Source organism: Balaenoptera musculus, chromosome 9 (assembly GCF_009873245.2).
Source record: "Balaenoptera musculus isolate JJ_BM4_2016_0621 chromosome 9, mBalMus1.pri.v3, whole genome shotgun sequence".
Classification (NCBI taxonomy): Eukaryota; Metazoa; Chordata; class Mammalia; order Artiodactyla; family Balaenopteridae; genus Balaenoptera; species Balaenoptera musculus.
The window spans coordinates 91,311,513-91,333,692 of record NC_045793.1 but is presented as its reverse complement, the minus strand read 5'-3'; the positions used below and the strand labels follow the sequence as shown (position 1 = coordinate 91,333,692).

The window sequence follows — 22,180 nt, the reverse complement described above, 5'->3', positions numbered from 1 at the left end:
GGGAGAGGAGGGACCGGATGTGGTAACGTGTGGGGTAAGTTAAAAGGACTTGAGAACTGGTTAGGTGTAGGACTAAAAGAATTTTAGATACAGACCTTGGGGAGACGATGGTGTCCTTCGCTGAAATAGGGGAAGGGGCAGAACGCTACCCTTCGCTTGGGTTTTTTTACCCTAGGTTTGTTTTTTCCTTTTTTTGATATTTTTTAGAGCAGGTTTAGGTTCACAGCAGATTTGAGAAGGCACAGATTTTTCCCTATGTCCCCTGCCCCCATTGCACAGCCGCCCCCATTATCAACACCCCCTCCTCCACAGTGGCCCATTTGTTACAGCTGGGGAACCCACACAGACATCAGGGTCACCCAGCGTCCATAGCTTACACTAGGGCTCACTCTCGGTGTTGTACATTCCATGGCTTTAGACGGCCCTAGGTTTTTGACAGGTGAGTTTGAGGGAGACCTGGAAGGAATCAAATAAAGATGTCCAGAACACAGAGATCGGGAGGGAGGTCAGGGCTGGAAATAAGAGATTGGAGATTCAGTTGTGTATGAAACCATGACAGTGGATAGCAGGGTTGAAGGGTGCTGTGGTGTGAGCACTGAGCTGGACACGCTCCTGGCAAGTATATCCCCTGTAGTTAAATGAAAATAGTGACCAAACCTGACAGAGGATTAATATTTTCAGTGTTTGGGAGCAAACAGTTAAGAATTACATTATTAGATGGGATTTGAGACAGTATGTGAGCTGAGTTATGGTATTAACTTACATCTTTATGGAGATGCTCTACTCTCAAGAGTGTGAAACTTCATGATTATGACAAAAAATTGTTTTACTTGGAACTTAAATAGACCAATAATGAAAAATACGCATAAACGAACAAGCACAGGGCTGGACTTGACCTGTGGGGTGGTTTGCTGACCCCCGGGTCTAATTCATGAGAACATCATAATCATACCCTTGGCTAAATTCAGACTGCCTTCTTATCGCCTAATAGGCCAACAATTGGAGCCTAAGAACAACTTATCCTACTTGTGGTAACAGGAATACAAAGCCCTGCCAGTGTCAGTGTGTGCTGAGCGAGGGCCCTGCCTCCGGCAGTGCCGTGCAGGCTTCACAGTGCAGGGCGCCCCCTTGTGAGCTCTGTGCATCGACACAGGCTGCACTCAGCTCCGCAGAAGTCTCTTCAGTAGGAGAGACGACGAAAGGGAAACTGGGGATCTTAGCCGCCAGAGAGCCTCCGATTGGGTGATGAGACCACGAAGTGCGACGCAGGCTGAAAACCGTGCACGGCTCTGCACCTTAACCACAGGAACACCACCACCAAGTGTTTGAGGGCTGGTCGACTGGGCACAGCAGTTCCAGAAATGGGCTGCTTTTAGGTGTTGGCGGCATCCTCCAAGCTCTTTTATTTCATTTGTATCGTCTTCTGATCCTTGTTTTCTTTTGGTTTTCAGGGGCGCCCTGGAAGCTTACGTTCAATCAGTTAAAAGCAGAGAAGGCAAAGAATTTGCACCAGTTTATCCCATAATGGTCCAACTGCTTCAAAAAGCTATGTCTGCTCTTCAGTAATAATGTGAAGTATATCTTAATCTCCATTTTGTGCTAACCCATCCAAGGTTTGCAATTAAACTAACACATACTCTAAAGGACAGCTACCATCTACTATTTTAAGAATGTAATCGAATTTTTTGTATTTCCTGTTGATCTTTCCTGTTTACCTCTGAAGCCCTTCTACCTTAAATAGCATAAAATGTCAAAACTGATTCATCATCACCACCTTCCGTGTGGACCTGATTTTTTCCAGAAACATACCGAACTCTTGTCTCTCCTCTCAGGCTTTTCTGTGAGGCTATCTAAAACTTCTTTCCCATCACGGAGTCCCCACTGCTTCTTAAGGGATTCGACCAACTTATAGTAAGTACACTGCTTCTCCCCAGCTGGCATCCTTCCTCACTGGATAAGTAGGTAGCCCAGTGGTTTCCATATTTGGCTGCATATTAGACTCACTGGTAGAAGCTTTAAAAAAACCCTGATGCCCAATTTGTACCCCTTATTGACACGTATGGGGGTAGGAGCCAGGCATTAGTATTTAAAAAAAAACCCTGAAGTGTTTCCAACGTGCAACGAAGTTTGGGAACCACTGGCATATCCCAAAGCTAAGATGTAGGGCTAAATGCTGTTTAACTGTGTCTTACTGTATCTTTAATAAAGATAGAGCAAGGCTGTCTTTACAGTCTTGTGTGTCATTTTATTAAAAACAGACTTTCGGGGCTGTTCAGCTTTGTAACAGAGATGCCAAGTTAAAAATAACGTTTACTCTACAAGGTTTCTTATAAATAGTAGGTAATCTAGGTCCTTAGTTTTCTATTGCCCTTGCCCTGTCATTAACATTTTATTTTAAATTTAATGTTTAAAATCCCATAAGCCACTTCTAAAGTATTTTCCATCTCCTGAACCTGTTTTTCTGATGACTCATTCGTAAAGTTCAGTCAGGATCAATCAGTGGAAGTCAGAGATAAACAATTTTTTTTCATTTTATTTGAAATAATAATATACAAGAATATAGTGTGCAAAATTTAGGGGCAACATCATGAAGAAGTGTAATGAACTGAAATTCAGTTTTACAGCTGTGATTCCTAACCAGAAACACCACTTGGTGAGTAACAAGAAAAGCCATGATTGTAGCTCAGAGCATAAGCAGCTGTATTGCCAACGTGTTTGTTTGCTCTCACTGTAGACAGCTGGAGGAAAGTAAAGTGCACGTGTTGCACTGCGTAAGTGCAAAGTCTGCCCCCACCATAGAGATACGATGACAAATACGATATTAAGATATGTGGCTGAGGAGATACAGGACACAAAGTTAAAAATACAATGGTGTCAACCGTTAACAGCACCATTACAGTGACTATACCCCAGTGCTACTCACTAACTTTACCTTGGCCTGGGCTGTCGCCATCGAGCAAGGGGTGGGTGCTGCCACCTGGCACGTCCACTCAGCGTGCTCCGGGAGCCGCGGCAGGTGGCTCTCAGGCTGTGACACTGACACCATCCACCTGCCCCCCGTTCCGGCAACCTCTTGGCACTGGCCAGACTAGGAGCCCCCGTGTTTGGCACAGATGCTGAGCCATATGGTGGTTGCTCAAGGAAAGGCCAACTCCCGGCTTCTGCTTCACTCCATTATGTATACAATACAGATTAATAAGCAGTAAGGAGCCAATGTATAAACAGCAGTTACATATTTTTAAATTCCCCCTTTGTACAATTTAAAATAAAACATGTATACACTTCTCCTCTCTTTCTACTGTACTTTAGCACCACAGGATATCAATTTTCAAGCCTATATTACCTGATAGACATATATGAAGTTTGGAAGAAAATAAGGCAATTTGGTTTACAATGTTGATAGTTTTAGCTTACTTAATGCTCTAATGGAGAAAGCAAATCCTCACTCATATTATTAAATCATTTCAAGACTCAATGCTATCAGTATCTTACGGTCACACGGATTCGGGACAAATGGTGAGACCTTGATCTTCTTAAGTCTTTCCATCAACAGTCAATGTTTATGCAAATACAGACTTAAGAACATAAGCATCCTGGTTTAATGTTGTTGTGAGCCCTGTGGAGATAAAATTAATAACTCAGTGAATGTTTACAAATCAATACATAGTAATTCTACAAATGAAAGCTAAGATGGATAATATAATGTTAATAACCATACTATTAAAAACAGATCGCTTTCTCAAAGGTGGTGATTTTTTAAAGTCTGATAATACCTGATGGTCCAAGCATCCAGAAAATTTATGAAAATGCTGAGACAAGAGAGATCGACTAGGATGAGCAGACATGAAAGGGGATCCAGGCAAAGTCCTACCACATGGAATCCTAAAGAACTTCAAAAATCTAGTTCAGTCACCCTCATACTGGAATCTGACTGCTGACTGCTTCTTTATAAGAAATTCTTATGCGGATGAGAACCGCATGTTACTATACAGAAATAGACAAATACAGAGAATGAATTAGAACGTCCTTGGCCAGCCGTCCTGCTGCGAAGTACTGATGCTGTCCCTTTGTCTTTAAATGATATTTCAAATTGAGCTCATTCTGTTCCATCAATCAGTCATGTGACGTTTTCTTGTAATTAATCGAAAACACTTACTTAAAAGATGCTAGTCTAGTAATGGAAAAGTTTTAAGAATCAGGTCTATCCAATACAGCATTATTATGGTGCAAACTTGTTTACTAGCCTTCCCGGGCCTTTCTATTTCTTCTCCTTGCTGAGATATTTAACCTAGAAATTCTGTGCAAATGTCACAAGTCCCCATGAAGGCTGGTTATTTACCCCCACCTCCACAGCCCATCACCAATTAAGAAAAGAAAGGCTGTTGAGACATACCACCCCAAATTAGAAAATTCTTCTCCTGTGATAGTAATGAGTTAATGACCCCCATCTTTCAACCCAACCAGAAATACTCATTCCAGATTCTTCCTGTTCAGCATCTGTAGCAAACATTCCTACTTTCCATGCTAAAAGAGTAAATGGCACTAATGACGAAAGGCAGCCTGCCTTATACGATGGTGTGCAAACATTATTTAGGTTCTGAAAGATAAGAAGGCTGAGAAACAGCATCAACGCCCTTTTAAAGCTTCTAACAACTGCTCCAATACGCTAGTACAATTTTGGAGTTAAGTCAAGATCACTTTAAGCAACTACTTGTTGAAACATACTGAATTGGTTCTTTTCCTTTTCCAACAGTCAGGATTTAAACGTTTTTGTTCTTCAGCCAAAGCCTTTGCTTCTAATGTATACATTCTCCTCTCTTCATTCTTCATTTTCTTCCACCTGTCACCAAGGATCACACTTATGGCTCTGTAAAAGAAACATTTACACAGTGTTGAAAGCAAGAATTTTTCAGAAAACTCATGTCAAGTGCTGCTACTTTAGGAAGAAATAGAAAGTTGAAAGACAAAAATCTCGTCCAACATAGAGAAGGGGAAAGGTCAAGACTACTGTACTCATTTCCAGTAAAATCTGAAGTCATATGGTCCATTCATCATAATCTTGGCAATTAAAGCCTCCTGGAATAGGGCCAATATCTAAAATGGCTAAAAACTGGATATTTTACACAGCTTAGATTTGAAGAAAAAAGTTAAATATTTCAAAGAAATGGTTTGTTTGAATTACCATTGGGTACATCGGTCTTCCAAAGATGTTTAAGATTAAGGCAGACAATGTTTAGTATCAGCAGCATAAAGTATTCACCTTGTACTGAAAGGTATTCTTACTTTCTGTTTGCGCCCATAACCCATCAAATAGTCACGATAAGCCTTTTTTCGTTCATGCAGCCGCAGTGAGCATGTGGTGGCGCTAACTGTGCACACTTACCACTCATCTCCAAAGACAACACCAAAAAAACCTCAGGCAACATTTACACTTATTAAGAAAACTGGATAAACTCAAAGGGGAGAAAGTCAAACTGGTAAGACCCATCATGATAGAAATTTGAAGCTGTTTCCTATTTATTAATTTGCTCCCAAACCTACTAAAATGGTCTCATCCAGAACAGGCAGACACAAACTGTTTCCCTTTTGTGAAGAGCTTCACCCTTAACCCTGAATTTCATGACACTCATACGAAACAGGTGGTGTGGAATGACTGCATGAAGGACATACAGAAGATTTCACAATGGCTGACATGGAAGCTAGAGAACAGGCATTTGAGCTTTAGAAGAACAGTCACCACAGAAGCTCTACTCCTTAAAAAGAAGTTTAAAATGTAGTAAATGTATATATTTTTTAATCCAGTAAGTCGATGCAGTTCAACATTGCACTGCATCTTCTTTTATTAAAATAAAAACCAGTTTTTATAGTCTCCGAGTTAAAGGTACCATATAATGGTTGACACATTTACTAGTGAAATTGATTAAAAAGTATTCACATTTGTATCAACTTCCAAGTCAGAGATGCACTTGGTATAAGAAGCTTCTCTTTTTAAAATGGAAGTATTTGGGGTGGGCAAAATGGGTGAAGATGGTCAACAGGTACAAACTTCCAGTTATAAGTGATGGAGCTGTAATGTACAGCAGGGTGAGTATAGTGAATAATACTGTGTGGTGTATTTGAAAATTGCTAAGAAAGTAGATCTTAAAAGTTCCTATCACAGGAAAAAAAATTCCTAACTATGTATGGTGATGGATATTAATTAGACTAGTTGTGATCATTTCTTAATATATACAAATAGCAAATCATTATGTTGTGCACCTGAAACTAATATAATGTCAGATGTCAATTATATCTCATATATATATATATATAAAAAATTAAGATCACGAGTCATTAAAACCGGAATTCAAAGCTGAATTATTTTATGTGCATAATCATTTGACTTTTCTCAGAATATCAAGGGTTAAGGGACCTAGGAAGAATGGAGAAGATAATTTTAATTCGTGGAGAACTTGGTTGGTTTGAGAGGAAGTGAGCTGTAGAGGATTCTAAGAGGTGAGGTATGGGACAAGCAAACAGTAGGAAGGACTAGCACTGTTAATTTTTACCCCTGGGCTCTACTGAGGACACCTCTCAGTCTTCTGACAAATCTGGCAGTCATTACAAACTGCCAATGCCTGCACATCCCATTGTATGACACAGGTGTAAAATAAGTACATCCTTGAGATCTGACACAAGAAGGTGCTAGTCTTTTCTATAAAGATGGAACAGTTGTTAGAACTGTGTCCTCTGACAGGCAAGTGACATTTAATATTTTAGAAGGCAGGTCCTTACCTCTTAGCTAACCTAATTATCTGTCTAGGTATTATAAAACAGTTACACATGACCCTAAAAATTCCACTTAAAACAATTTACTTTAAAATCAACCTGGAAAACAGAATTCAATAATGAAAGCTATTGAAGAATAACTTAACTATCCCAGTTCCTATGAACTGCACAGAAGTGTTACTGAATTATTATAGTCAGAATTATCACTATTTTTACCTGTTATCTTTCCCTGGATACATCTGAGTATATTCAACTCTGTATTTTTTGGCAAAAAGCATGAAGGCATTCATTGGTCTTTTGCACTTGTTAGGAGAAGTGGCACTCACAGTCCCTGAGCTGTGGGTTTTGACAGCTTTAGCGTACAAGGAATTGGAAGAGAGCTGTGAGGATCCCGGGGAGCCACAGTTTTTACTGAATCCAGATCTTTCAAAGTCTTGACCTCCAGGTCCTCCACAAGACAAAGATGCACGACGCTGACGAGCCATGCTACTTAACACGTAGACTGCAGAAGAATCCATAGGCGTGAAGTCATAGCTGTAAATAAATACATAAATTCATTAACAGGAGTTTAATTCAGTATAGTCATCTGATTTGTGAAAACAGGATTAAAAAAAAAATAAGACCCTTAAGATCTGATTGGAAATTTCAATGTATTTTACCTTAAATAATGTTACCAACACTACTTTAGCAACTTCACCATTGATAGTTGCTTGTAAGATGAAAGCTTATGTATGCATTTACTAAATTTACTTTTTTTATTCTCAAGAGAATACAAAATGTTTTTATAAAAGACTTCCAAGCCTCCCCACCCCAAAGGAATCTGTTACAATCCACATACTTTATTCATAGCAAACATCTTCTTCAGATCCCATACAACGCACTTATTCCTACTTTAGATTCATTTTTTGACAAATGTGATAATCTAATTTGTTGACCTCTAGAAGCCTGAAACTACAAAATTAAAACAGAGTAGCAAGCATATACCAGGCCTAAGGACTAACTACCACAGAAGCCAAGATGTTGGGTAAGGACAGATAGAAGTGGTTAAATGTAGCTAAAGGAACTTAAAATGCACAGTAGCCTGGGTCATTTGTTTACAATGACATGTAAATACAGTCATACATGCATTAGTCTCCCCTAAAGGCTATCCATATATTATAACAGCCTAATAACTTAAAACCCCACATTGATCAGGAAAGGCCACATTTTGTTAGGTATGTTCAGTTTATATAGGTATATAAGCTCTCCACATCATCTCATTTTCTCAACCAGCTTGCGTGGCGATTATCATTATCCTCTCTTTATATGAAGAAACAGGCTAAAAAAGATAACGTATTGTTCACCCAAGGCCTCACAGCTACTAGCTCTCAACCCAGATCTGTTTGTCCAGCTCCAAAGCCCCAGGTTTCCTCACGAGCACCATGGTACTCTGCACTGCTGTTGGCAAACCTCAAGGTGAATCATCATCAGATTAACTGAAAACATCATCTGAAAATTAGAAATAACGTAGACCACAGCCTAAAAGTATACCTGTCAAGAGAATTCTCTTGTTCCAACTCTGTTAACTTCTACTGCTTACACTGGTAATCTCAGCAGAAAATCTTTCACTTCAACCCCAACTCCTCTTTCTCTCCCTGAAACAGAGATTCTGGCAGTCCATCAACAGGTTGATAATAGCTACAGGAATAGTATCCGCCTACAGGTGAAGCAATGTGCGATTATGGATGATTCTGACATATGGAGAGCTACGTGAGTGAGGTGCACGCCATTCACTGCACACAGTAAAAATGACTTTTACCAATTATCAACCACACAACATCTGCTTTTTTAAAGGTATTACATGAAATAAATGTACTTACGAGTATGACTCCAAAATCATCCAATAAACGCTTAGCAATCAGTATTATGCCAGAGAAATAATTTTTGCTATCTGAAGCCCCTCTCATATGTAATTTAGAAAAATAGCAAACTTATGCATTTGTAAATGAACCTGACACAAAATTATTAATTTCTACTGCAGGAAAATAATTACAATTTGAAATACCGAAAGATTTAAAAATAGGGTAAGCTAATTGACTACTGAAATTTGAAAACTCCACCATCTAGTGGTACAAATATAACCGTCATCCATTTCCATTATGGATACAATTTAAAGTAGCTTGAAATAGTCAATCACAGAATTCAGATTTTGACATGACTACAGCATTATATTACATAAAATATCTTTTTAAAAAAGCTTAATTTTTTGCTATACTGAGCATTCGCTCTCTTTGCTATCTGTTCCTAAAATGTGCCTTATTTCACCTCACTTCTTTTCTACATGCCATTCCTTGAGCTTAGGATGCCCCTTCCCACTGTCATTGTCTATTACTCTTAAAGAAAAACTACAATAGTATAGTGTCTATTAACCGAATCAGAAATATTAACTCACTTAACCCTCCCTTCAATATGATCCACATTTTACAGCTTTTTTCTTTTTTCTGAAGACCCGTGGAAAAATTAACTTACCCCAGTTTCCGCAGCAGAGCTATCGCAGAGCCCGGCTGCGAGTCCAGGCGGTCCGCTGCAGAGCCATGTTGCTGACCAGGCTACACTGCCTCCCAACCAGCACCTCCACATGGTACCCACGGCCTCATCCATCCCCTGCTCTAGACTGCAAGCAAAGAGGCAGGCCTATGTCTTAACTGATCTTCAATCCCCAATGTCGGCACATACTAGGCTCTCAAAATGAATGACGACTGACCGAGAGGGTAAAATAAATCATTCTGGAGAACATAATAATATAAAATTTTAATTGGGCTCAAAGCCCATCTCTGCCACTTACTAATGGTATGACCTTGGGCAGGTAACCCTCTAGCCTCAGCTTACTTAGCTCTAAAATGAAGATAATACATGCTATGCAGTGTTGCACAGCTGGAAGAACAGACTATAAAACACTTAAGGCAGAGGTGAGCACACAGCAGGTACTCAACTGGGGTATCAATTATTACTGTAGAAGTAGTCTAGATTGGTAAAGTGACTGTCCTAAACCTGTGTGATGCCTAGAAGATTGGCCTCAATACCCAATGTCTCAAATGGGCTTCTTCAACTCAAGCTCTCACTTGGAAGCTTCCTTTCTACAAAAGAGCCACCTATTGTGTTTAAGAGCTCATCAGGTTATTGCTGACTTCTTCTGGTCCTCAGCAAGCTAACATCTACTCCAGTGCCCTTCCTAGACCAGCATGACCCAAGAGCACCTACTGTGTGCCAGCTGGATACTATAATTTCTAGTCCTCACAACAAGGAGTAGAGTTAGGCAGGTGTTATCACCTCCATTTTACATTTAAAACACTGAGGCTTGCATTTGCAGCAACATGGATGGGCCTAGAGATTATCGTACTAAGCAAAGTAAGTCAAAGAGAAAGACAAACCATGTGATCTAAAATACGACAGAGAATTCCCTGATGGTCCACTGGTTAGGACTCCGTGATTTCACTACCAAGGGCCTGAGTTCAATCCCTGGTCGGGGAACTAAGATCCTGCAAGCCACGCGGTGCAGCCAAAAATAAAAATAAAAATAAAAAATAATACTAAAGTAAGATAAAATACGACACAAGTGAACATATCTATGAAACAGACTCAAAGACACAGAGAACAGACCTGTGGCTGCCAAGGAGGAGGAAGAGTGGCGGAGGGAGGGATTGGCAGTTTGGGATTAGCAGATGCAAACTACTGATATTATATACAGGATGGATAAACAACAAGGTCCTACTGTATAGCACAGGGAACTATATTCAATATCCTGGGATAAACCATAATGGAAAAGAATATATATATGTATAATAAAATTTTTAAAATAACAAGGAAATAGGATATTTCTAATATCACTAAAGTTCTACATTTGCCACCCCCAGAAGTAACCATTCTCCTGAACTGTTAATCATTCCCTTAATTTCCCAACAATTTTATTATAAAATTCATTCATAAATACGATAAAAACTGTAGTGACATTAATTATGTTAAAATAGCTATTATATTAACGTATAATGTTTCATTGTGCAGAAACGAGTTAACATTGCAGGCTTGCTGTCCTTTCAAAGGGTTACTTACAGGCTGGCCCTTGACTAGCATCTGGAACTTGGATTTCGGGAGGGTTCCCATCATACCCACAACTGATAAGAGTGGCTCACTGTTCCTAAACTGTATGTACAAAAAATACGGTTTACCCTAAACACCTGCTTTCCTTTTGGAAGCTTTTGGTATATGCCAGGCAGAGGCAGCCTATGCAACCAGCTGCCAATAAAACCCCTGGTGCTGCATGTCTAATAAGCTTCCCGGTAGATAACGATTCACACGTGTTGTCGTAACTCACTGCTGAGGGAAATAAGCTTGTCCTGTGTGACTCCACCGGGAGAGGATTCCTGGAAGCCTGGCTTCCCCAGACTTAAGCCCACGTCTTTCCTGTTCACGACTTTGCTTCATATCCTTTCAATGTAAGGTATCATAGCTGTGCGTATGACTAAGTACTAAATCCTGTGAGCCCTCCCAGTAAATCACTGAACCTGGGGGTGAACTTGAGGATCCCTGGTGTAACTGTATAATGTGTATTTTATATACTATAGAAAGATTATATAAGTGTAATTAGATTTATAATTTTATTAGATATATTTCCAAAGAACATCTGATTCCAGACTAATTTTTACTTAACATTATTTCTAAAGTTGATCCATGTTTTAAAATGTATGGCTACGGTTCATTCATCTTCCACTGACAGAAAGAATTCCATTGTATGATTATATCACACTATATGCATTCAGTCTCCAGTGAATGAGTACTGATACTGTTTCCACGTTTTTGCTATCATGAGCAACACAGCTTGAACTTTACACATCGCCTAGTGCATGTCTACAAGCATTTACTTCTCTATGGTGTACATACAGAGGAATGGAACTGCTGATATTCACTGGTAGACAATAAAGCGAAATTATCTTCCAAAACTTTTTTATCCATTTACACTCTCACCAAACATTAGAGGTATCACGGATCTGAATCCTAAGAATACTCTGAGTACTGGACCTTAACAATGTCTTGTTTTTCAAAAAAGACTGTATAAAAGAGAGTCAAACAGCATTTACATTCCAATCTTGCAGATGTTTATTGAGCATATAGCCTGTGCCAGGCCCTGTGCTGGTTGCTTTTTTAAAATGTTTTTTAAAAATAGTCTCACTTATGCTTTCAAAATAAAAAAACGTATTAACCTTCTATTTTATTATATTAAATTGAATTTATTTAAAATCTTCAGGCCAGCAGAAGTTCTTGAGAATTCTCTACTTAAAGGCCTATGGATTTGATAATTATCTTAAAGAATGGGGCTTAGGGCTTCCCTGGTGGTGCAGTGGTTAAGAATCTGCCTGCCAATACAGGGGACATGGATTCGAGCCCTGGTCCGGGAAGATCCCACATGCCGCGGAGCAACTAAGCCTGTGCGCCACAACTTCTGAGCCTGTGCTCTAGAACCCGTGAGCCACAACTACTGAGCCCATGCACCACAACGACTGAGCCTCAGCTCTAGAGACCGTGAGCCACAGCTACTAAAGCCCGCGCGCCTAGAGCCCGTGCTCCGCAACAAGAGAAACCACTGCACTGAGAAGCCCATGCACCGCAACAAAGAGTAGCCCCTGCTCGCTGCAACTAGAGAAAGCCCACGCACAGCAACGAAGACCCAATGCAGCCAAAAGTAAATAAATAAAATAAATAAAAGCTCTTTTTTTTAAAAAAAAAAAAAAAAAGAAAAAGAAAGAATGGGTCTTAAAATCCCAGATATCATATACTTTCTCTGGGTTCCTTCTGGGAGGAGGGTGACCAACTGCCCCCGTTTTCCCAGGACTGAAGGGTTTCCAGTGCTGCAGGACTTTCAGTGCTAAAACCAGAAAAGTTTTGCACAAATTCAGACAGTTGGTCAACTTTCTTGAATGTCAGCACACATGGGTTCTTGTCCTATTCTACCACTAACTAATAGGGTGATCTCAGGAAAAATCACTTTCCTTTTAAGTCTTTCCAAATGTCAACTTTTTGCTGTTTTTACAATTTTTAATCCATGCAACTAATGCCCTTGGTCAAAATGAATAGTAAACGAAGACACAGTTAACTAAAAAAAAAAAAAAAAATACAATTAACAGACTTATGGTCTGGTTCAAAACAACTGGCCAGATTTAGCAAATTTTTTTTTCTTAACTATCAAAGATGATCTATTTAATTCCTAGACATATGTGGTATTTTCCTAATCTAATCTTAAATGTTTTATGAAGTCACTTTTCCTACATCACTACTCCATGTAAAAGTCTTTTTTTGAAGTATAGTTGATTTACAATATTGTGTTAGTTATTGGTATACAGCAAGGCGATTCAGTTATATATATATAATATACATATTCTTCTTCAGATTCCTATCCTTTATAGTTTATTACATACGTCCCTGTACTATACAGCAGGACCTTGTTGTTTATCTATTATGTATATAGCAATTTATATATTAGGATCTGTTAATCCCGAACTCCTAATTTATCCCTCCCTACCCCCTTCCCCTTAGGTAACTATAAGTTTGTTTTCTATTTCTGTGAGTCTAATTCTGTTTTGTAAATAAGTTCATTTGCATCATTTTTTAGATTCCACATATAAGTGATGATATATGGTATTTTTCTCTGACTTACTCCACTTAGTATGATAATCTCTAGGTCCACCCATGTTGCTGCAAATGGCATTATTTCATTCTTCATAAAACTCCTCTTGAGGGACTTCCCTGGTGGTGCAGTGGTTAAGGATCCGCCTGCCAGTGCAGGGGACACAGGTTCGAGCCCTGGTCCGGGAAGATCCCACATGCCGCGGAGCAACTAAGCCCGTGCACCACAACTACTGAGCCCGTGTGCCACAACTACTGAGCCTGCGCTCTAGAGCCCGCAAGCCACAACTACTGAGCCCGCGAGCCACAACTACTGAGCCCGCGCACCTAGAGCCCGTGCTCCGCAACAAGAGAAGCCACCACAATGAGAAGCCCATGCACCACCACGAAGGGTAGCCCCTGCTCGCCACAACTAGAGAAAGTCCGCATGCAGCAACGAAGACCCAACTCAGCCAAAAATAAATTAATAATAAAAAACTCGAACTATTATTTTACTTTAATTACCGAGTACTTTTTCATTTATTCATATACAGTTGACCCTTGAACACTGTGGGTTTGAACTGCATGGGTCCACTTACACATGGATTTTTTTCAATAGTAAATACTACTCAGTCCATGGTTGGTTTAATCTGCCTACACAGAGGGCTGGCTGTAAGTTATATGTGGATTTTCGACTGTGTAGAGGGTCAGTTCCCCTAACCCCTGTGTTGTTCAGGAGTCAACTGTATATACCTCTTCTAAGTAGTCCTTTTATAATTCTCTGATCTTTAAAGGTTTAACCTCCTAAACAGCAATCATTAGGGAGATTAAGAGTAAACTTTAATTTTTTTTCAGAGAGAAAAAAAGGAATTCAATATTACCTTTTAAATGTATCAAAAACACCTGAATCATCAAAATTAATGGCATCGGGGTGTCCAGGAGGTAGACATACATCACCAACATGAATTTCACAACATGGAATGCCATGCTGTACCACAGTCAAGCTTGGATAAAATGATGACCAACCTAAAGTTAAAGCAAACTATTGTTATATAAAGGACGGAGATTGACAGAAAGCATCCAAATTATTTATTATATGATAGATATGTCACTTCTGAGTCTTAAAAATAAAAAGTATGTGATAGATTTATAACACAAGTCATGTATCTTTGCCACAAAGCAAATCCAAGTGTTTTATTTAAACAATGCAAAAGCCCTCCAAAACTAGTTTAATTCAGCATTTTACTAATATATCAAATTCTATCAATCAGCACTTCCACTGACCTACAAGAGAGTAAATGATAAATGATGATGATTGAGACCATGAAATAGTCTCTGAATCATTACGTATGACAAGAGTGTTAATGTGATTCAGGTGTAAAGCATATTTGGCCTCAACCAAAATTCAATTACCAGAATACTCCATTCCCCAAACTATACCAAAACAACAGAGAGCTTATTATAGTATGCTACATGAATCTACAAGTTCATACCCACAGGAAGTAGAGCTCCACCTGACTACTGCTAAGACATTTAAACATCATTAGGTATTATTATAAGGCATTTCCTATGGTAGTATTAACTAGTTTGAAAGAAGTTTTCCCTTCAAAAATTTTTTTCTTAATCATCAAAGAATTATGCCACAAGACATAATTATAGATTTAAGAAGCTTTCTTTAAAAAGTTACTACAAATTCAAAATTGAAGCCCTACCTTTATTTTTAACATAGAAAGGGTGGTCCAGTTTACACTCTACAGTAAGTAAACCATCTTCTACTGTACCAGGATCAAAAGTCAACTTCAGTACAGACTCGCCAAATGATATACTTTCTTCATGTGATAACAACTTTAGACCATCAGAACCATAGCCCTGGAAATACATGCATAGATTAAATAAATTGGCAATGTTCAATTCAACATGGAGTGAAGTTCCTATTATGTGTAAGACTTTGTGGAAAAGGTAAAAATAAACAAGACAGGATCCTTGCCATTAAGGAGCTTTCAACCCAGTAGCGAAGAAAGGCAGATATTACTACAATATAAAGCCGACTGGAGTAAGTGCTTCAATCCAAGTACAAATAATGCTAATGGAGTTTAATAAAGGGAGATATTAACTCCAAGAGAAAAAGATTGGGGGGAGAGGTTTCGATTCCCATTTGAACTGGAATCTAAAAGAAGAACGCAATTTAGAAAGGTACAAGAACATGCCTTACACCAGGAATAGTTGTGACTAATAACTTCTTTGTAGAGTGCTGAGCATCTGCTAAAAATACAAGATTAGTTCAGAGTTGGGGCAAATAAGACTGCAAAGGAGGGCCCAGTTAGTAAGTAAGTAAGTAAAGGGATCTTAAAGACAGGCAAAGTGCTTAAACTTTCCTTTGAGAAGGTATTGGGAAGTCAATGAAAATATTTTTATTAATATAATTGTTGATTTTAAGGTGATGACAAAGACGACAGATAAAAGGTACCTCTAATATTCAATTTGAAGATATAACGAGAGAACCCCATTACAGTCTTGAACTGACAAGTGCAGTGGTGGTAGAACCGGGCTGAATTTAAATTCAACCAATATTTATTGAGCACTTAGTACATGCCAGGTGCTAGGCTCTGAAAACACATGATCCCTACCCTTAAATTCACAGAAAAACGAAGGAGACAGACATGCCAACAGCTAGCTACAGTGTCCAGTCAAAGTAACTAATGAAAGAAAAGGATAAATGTAAAAAATCTTTAAGGAAACAGAATGGATCAACTGAATACAAAGAGAGGAAACAGTCAACTTCATTCATGTTTTGAATGAAGCAATCAAGAAATGGTTTTGAGGACTTCCCTGGTGGTCCAGTGGTTATGAATCTGCCTTCCAATGCAGGGGACACACGTTCAATCCCTGGTCGGGGAACTAAGATCCCACATGCCACGGGGCAACTAAGCGCGCACGCTCTGGAGCCCACGCGCCACAACTAGAGAGAAGCCCGCGCGATGCAACGAAGAGCACACGTGCTGCAACACAGCGAAATAAATACATAAATATTAAAAAAAAAAAGAAAGAAAAGAAAGAAAGAAAGGTCTTGCATCTGGCAATCAAGAAAGGGTAGTAATACTCTTAAAAGGGGAAAAATGGACCTGGATGGGGAAGAAAAAGGTGAATCCAGTGTTGGCTACACTAATAACTAGATTACAGAATCTTCTAATTCTTAAGAGCTATAAGAACTTAAAGCTAATCCCAGTTCCATCTTACAGATCAGGAAGGCAACACCCAGTGGGGCTGATAGACTGCCCAAGGCCAGTCATGCAAATAGCTGCTGGCAGAGCTAGAAAGAGCCCAGCTTTCCTGACTCCAAGACCAAAGCAGTTTCCACGGGCCACCAAAGAGCTGCTGTCGACATTATCATCAGAGAAAAAGTGGTGAAGAAAGTGAGGAAGGGTAGAACCTTATTAACATTCAACATCATGGGCAGACAAGCCACCAGTCGAAAACAGACAAGACATCAGAAGGAGAAGCAGGGCACTGCCATGCTACGCAAATCAAGGGAAGACAATCCACTATGTCAAACACTGCAGAAATGTCAAAAAGAACAAGCAGAAGTCTCTTTAGAAATCAAAATAAAGCTAGTAACCTTTGAGACAATTTTAGTAGAGCAGCAGAGGCTGAAGTCGGACTACGGTGAACTTCACTATGTAATGCTTACAGCAAGAAGGGGAGACTGAAGGCAGCCAAGTCAGGACTGCTGTTCTCAAGAAACTCACTAGTAGGGGACAGCAGGAGCAAAACAGGAATTTTACACAAGCACACTTCACATGCCCAATTTCTCTGCCCACAGTGGAGATGGAGAAATTGAAGATTTCAAAGATAAAGGTTTCATCCAACATTTATGCTACTGCTGCCCACTACTGCCTTTGCTTATCGACTTAGAAAATACCAGCATTTTAATGGGTCATTTTAAAAGTAACTCAATCAATTCTCACTTATCCATAGGAGAATTAACCACTTTGTAGATTACCTAAGATAAGGCTTTGGTTTGCTTATTTATTCATTTTGTGTTTAATGCCAGTTTAATTTTCCCCAAAATAAAATGTGTAAAAAGTGCTACGAAATACACTCTTTTTCCCATCTAACAAGCTTCATTATAAAGGTAAAACCTAAAGTCACTGCTCCTCTCCATCAGGCTAAGCAACAGAGTAGTCACAAAAGCTCCTCCCAAAATGTAAAATGTCATTTAAACATGGAAGCAAATGGGAGGATACACCTGTAGATTAATAATAAACCTATGTTCCCTTTTGAAAGACTTGGAAAAGTTTGAAGAATTTTAAATCAACCTTGTGAGTGCCCATCTGGAGATCTTCCTCATTATCGCAGCCTTCAGTTCTAGCAAAATCTTCCACATCCTGCCATTCCTTATTGCTTCCCTTATGAAAACACAGTCGTGTGCCTACAGTTTAAGTAAAAAACAAGTATTAGATATGTGACTAGTGTGCTTGCTACACAAGTAAACTGTAAAGAATTCAAGCATTTTTTACCTTTCAAAAAACAGTGCCAAGCAGTCGAAGGCCAGGAATTGCACCACCCCAAGTCGTCATCATCCGAGAGGGAGGACATGCAGAAAATGCCAGATTCTGACTCACTGTTTGCCTGTAGAAAAAATATTACAAATTTTCTAGGTTTTTTTTCTGTAAGATGTATTTTGTTAATTTGTGTCTTCAGACTATCTATCTATCTAATCTATCTACCTACCTAGCTAGCTAGCTAGCTATGCCGGGTCTTAGTTGTGGCATGCCGGATCTAGCTCCCTGACCAGAGATCGAACCCAGGCCCCCTGCACTGGAGGCACAGTCTTAACCACTGGATGGCCAGGGAAGTCCCCAGACTTTCTTATTAGTGGATAACTTAATCATTCTAAACTTAGGGGAAAAAATCGCCTTTGAAAACTGAAGTTCTGGGAAGTTTTAGTTAAATGCATGTTCCCACTGGTAACAAACTTTCCTAACAGTTAATAGAGCTGTACATAAAACTGAATCCAGATCAGTAGGAGAACAGCGAGCGAGACTATTTCCCATCTGCATGTGCTTCAGGAGAATTGCTTAGAGAGGGAAAGTTAATGTCTTTCAGCTGCTGTACGAATTTCATGAAGTTTAACCTCATGAATAAACTTACCCTTTCGTGTCTGACTGGCGTTTGCTCCTTCCAGTGGTGATGAGGGAAGGCTGGCTCACCCTTAGAAGAGGACACCGGTGGAGGGCGCGCATAGGAATGTAAACTTTTGCTAGTAGCTATGATGTGTACAGGAGATGATCTAAAATAAAGAAACCGTTTTAAGCACAAAGCAAAGGTCCTTAAAGTAAAGCTTTCCTTTTGGTGAACTTCATATTCATAACACCAATGTTATTACATATAAGACACCTATGGGAAACACTAATAAAGCCATCAGGGTTTCATCTATGTTGTTCATCTATGTTGTATGTTGTTCCTTAACATCTTCCCCAAACCCTCTTCACACATTTTAAACACTGTTTTCAGATTAGATAATATACTTTAAATTCCAAATTACTGTTTCATTTACTCATTCACTCATTTTTATATCACTAAGTACATACAAGTGTGCAGTTTCATTCATGAAGGATGATGCCCCTTTATGCAGGGCTCCCGATCCCTTTCTCTCTCCTACTGTGATGTGGTCACCAAATCTCGGCCCTCCAAGCTCAACATGACCAACACGGAACTCTTTACCTACCAACCACCTGTATCACTGGGCAGACACAGTGAACTACCTGAAGCTAAAACGTTTAAACTTTTTATAGTAGAAAACAGCCTATTTGCAAAGCATCTACACATAAAGCCAGTTACTTCTGCCCCCAGGATCACCTTAAAAAGTAAGTTACCTCTTGCCCCGCTTTCCTGTCAAAAGTCTCTTTACCAGGCAATGCTCCCTTCAGAGTACACGGGGCTCCCCAGAACACACTAAGATCCTTCCCCCACAAACATGTAAGAGGGGTAACAGTAAGCAGCAAGCCCATAAAGGATGACCAGTAAGGTATACTGACTCGGGAGTTTGGAAAGCAGCAGAAAGGAAAATTTCAGGGTCTAAGAAGTAAATCTGAAGGTCCCAAATCAGGACAATTCTCTGAGATGCCAACTAAGGATTTGGTCCTTAACAGAAAAATGTTTACACATGTCTGTACTAATCCTCTTTCTAAAAAGAGGAGGGACATCTTACTTTCCAATTCTTCCCTTATTCTCTGAGAAATCTGATTAGCCCTCATTTTTTTAAACTTAATTAACATTTTTTATTATACCTTCGCAGAAATTAATTTTTAAATGAGGATCTATATATAAAACCGTACGTTGCTTTCATGTTCATAACACTTCTTAAGTAAAAAGCCCTCAAATTTCCATGCATTTTTAGCTTACTCTCCAATCAACTTTGGATTTCAAAATACAAGTACTTAATATTTCATCTTTGCCCAATTTCTTCCTTTTATTACACATTTACATCTTTATGAAGTATAAGAGAATGGCCAAACTGCTAAAAATTCCTTAAGCTCATTTCTGTCTTCGTGACTAGTAAAAGAAAATGAGTTTATCAGTTCTTCTGTGTAACCATTTAAAAGAGAAGTAACAATGTAATGTTCTAAAATATATATGGCCTAAATGTTCTGTAAAAATTAATATGCTGCATGTGTCTGAATTACTAACACCATGGTCTCTTCATCCCTCTATCTATGCAGGGATAATATAAATTTTACCTGTCCTCAACCCCTTGGTACTGTACAGTTACAACATCAGGCATCCCAAGTTCAATAACTAACACAGTTTAACACTCTACAAGAAGTCACAAGAACAGCCACTGACTGTGTTAGAAGGCAGGCAAGACAGCAGAGCGTGACTTTTGGTCTTGTTCCCTAGGAAGAAGGGAAGCATAGAAAATGCAGCAGAGAGTAATCTACATCTTTAGGGAGCTACTCCTTTACTTGTTTTTTTTTTTTAACATTAATTTTCTTCTGAGGGTTTTACTCAACTTTCCATGAACTAAATTATTAATCCTCATGAGTTTACTGTGAAAAATGAAAAGTACTATCTCTAAAATTGGGGAAAAAAGAAAGTCCAATAGTAAAATCAGGGTTTTTTTTTTTAATTGTGAAACAATTTTTCACTTTTTGACTATTAAGATTACAATGAAAACTGGGACAATAAAGGAATACTTTGAAAGGCAACTTTTCATTCCTGTGGAACTCTTCATGGATTAAACTGAAGTTAATTAAATTGAATTTGCTCTAATCAAAACCAATTACCTTGCTGAATAGAAGAAAAACAGTGTAACTTGCTGGGCTTCACACCTAACAAGTTTATTCTTCAGCAAAGAACTATACTAACTTAGGAACACTACCAAAATTCAGTTATTCCTACATCACCTATTATGGACTCTGGTCTACCCACCCACATGAGTGCAAACCTGGGTATTTCTCTTCCCTACAAACTATCATATTTACCTATGTCTTTTTACATAGCCAATTTTATAATCTGGGGGATAATTAATAAAATATTATCCATTTAAGTCTCTCTAGGAATATTAGTTGGAAGCTTCCATAATTTCATAGCACCATTAATTCATTTTCTTAAACTCTGGTCTGGGTATATGAAACAGTGGTTTCTACCAATAGGAGTCTACTTTTCTAAGTTCAACATTTTAATATTAGCAAACATATAAATAACATAAGGCCACATACACTGTGGAAAAAAATAAACCTAGACCAAAAGGAACCAAACTCAAGGTTGATAAAAGTTTAAAATATGTCTATTTTAATTATGATTCTTTAGACAAATATAATTTTCATCTAAGTAGAAATATATAATAAAAGTATTCTTGGTCTGATGTATTTTTTTATGACTTTAAACCATTTACAAATATTTTTGACTCTGCTGTTCTCATATCACTTTTATCTAATTCTCAAAATATGAAATCATGACATTGGGTGAAACAGCTCTCTGATTATTTTAAGACAAAGAGCTTAATTCTAATGACTTTGATAAACCACTCATGAGATGGTCAACAGCATTATTACTTTTAAAACTAGAAAAAAAAAGCATTTTGTAATGATAAAAGTTTTCAATTAAAATACAGCCAACGTTCCCACCTGTTGTAAAATGAGCACTGCATAAGTGGGCTTTGTGGGCTGGTGGCGATATTTGCTAATTCTGTTAGCCAATCCACCTCATTTTCACGGTAAGTGTTTTCTGATATTTCTGAGGTATTTTGGTTCCAAGAAGGTCTTGGATATTCTTGATGTGACACATCTGAACTTAGCTGGTATATGGCAGATTGAGCAGGATCACTCTGAACAGCCTGAAGTTCAGGAAGATCATCTGCAAATAAGCACACTCAAGATTATAAGAAGGAAATTACTAATACAGGGAACAATTCTACAATCACAGTTGGAAGAGAGGTCCTCAAATTTAGCTAATTAATTTTGTGAGAGGAAAAGTATAAACTCAAAATGTTTTCTTGAATGAAAACAAGTTTCAACTGAAAAAAAAAAAAAAATGACATCTTATACATTTAAGGGCCAACAGAGTCTGACAGAAAAGTAAACCTAGTGCATGTAAATGGATTAATGACTTCACTACTCAAACCATGTAACTACCACAACTGTTCACCAACTGTTCTGTTTGTGTTTTCTGACTTTCCCCCCAGTTTTTTATAGCTCACCTGGGAATAATCCATACACCACTGAGACATTTTTATGTTAACATGTTAATGAGGAAAAAGGCGTTTTATGGGTAC

General features: G+C 38.6%; 2 protein-coding genes across 4 annotated transcripts in view; one reads left to right on the top strand and one right to left on the bottom strand.

Moving 5' to 3' along the window:
* Positions 1-1,773, top strand: part of COG5 (component of oligomeric golgi complex 5) — a 281,556-nt gene extending 279,783 nt beyond the window's left edge. The window contains exon 22 of the mRNA XM_036862985.1: positions 1,452-1,773. Coding sequence (XP_036718880.1) covers positions 1,452-1,566 — 115 coding nt within the window. The 3' untranslated portion in view covers positions 1,567-1,773. The remainder of the gene's footprint in view (positions 1-1,451) is intronic.
* A 737-nt stretch (positions 1,774-2,510) lies between these two features.
* HBP1 (HMG-box transcription factor 1) overlaps positions 2,511-22,180 on the bottom strand; it is a 30,676-nt gene continuing 11,006 nt past the window's right edge. For all 3 annotated transcript variants that reach the window (XM_036862986.1, XM_036862989.1, XM_036862988.1), the window contains exons 3-11: positions 21,534-21,762; positions 18,556-18,694; positions 17,922-18,033; positions 17,721-17,833; positions 15,117-15,273; positions 14,286-14,430; positions 6,985-7,302; positions 4,726-4,867; positions 2,511-3,616 (exon numbers count right to left, since the gene is read on the bottom strand). In XM_036862986.1, the coding sequence (XP_036718881.1) occupies positions 3,599-3,616; positions 4,726-4,867; positions 6,985-7,302; positions 14,286-14,430; positions 15,117-15,273; positions 17,721-17,833; positions 17,922-18,033; positions 18,556-18,694; positions 21,534-21,762 (1,373 nt within the window). In that variant the 3' untranslated portion in view covers positions 2,511-3,598. The remainder of the gene's footprint in view (positions 3,617-4,725; positions 4,868-6,984; positions 7,303-14,285; positions 14,431-15,116; positions 15,274-17,720; positions 17,834-17,921; positions 18,034-18,555; positions 18,695-21,533; positions 21,763-22,180) is intronic.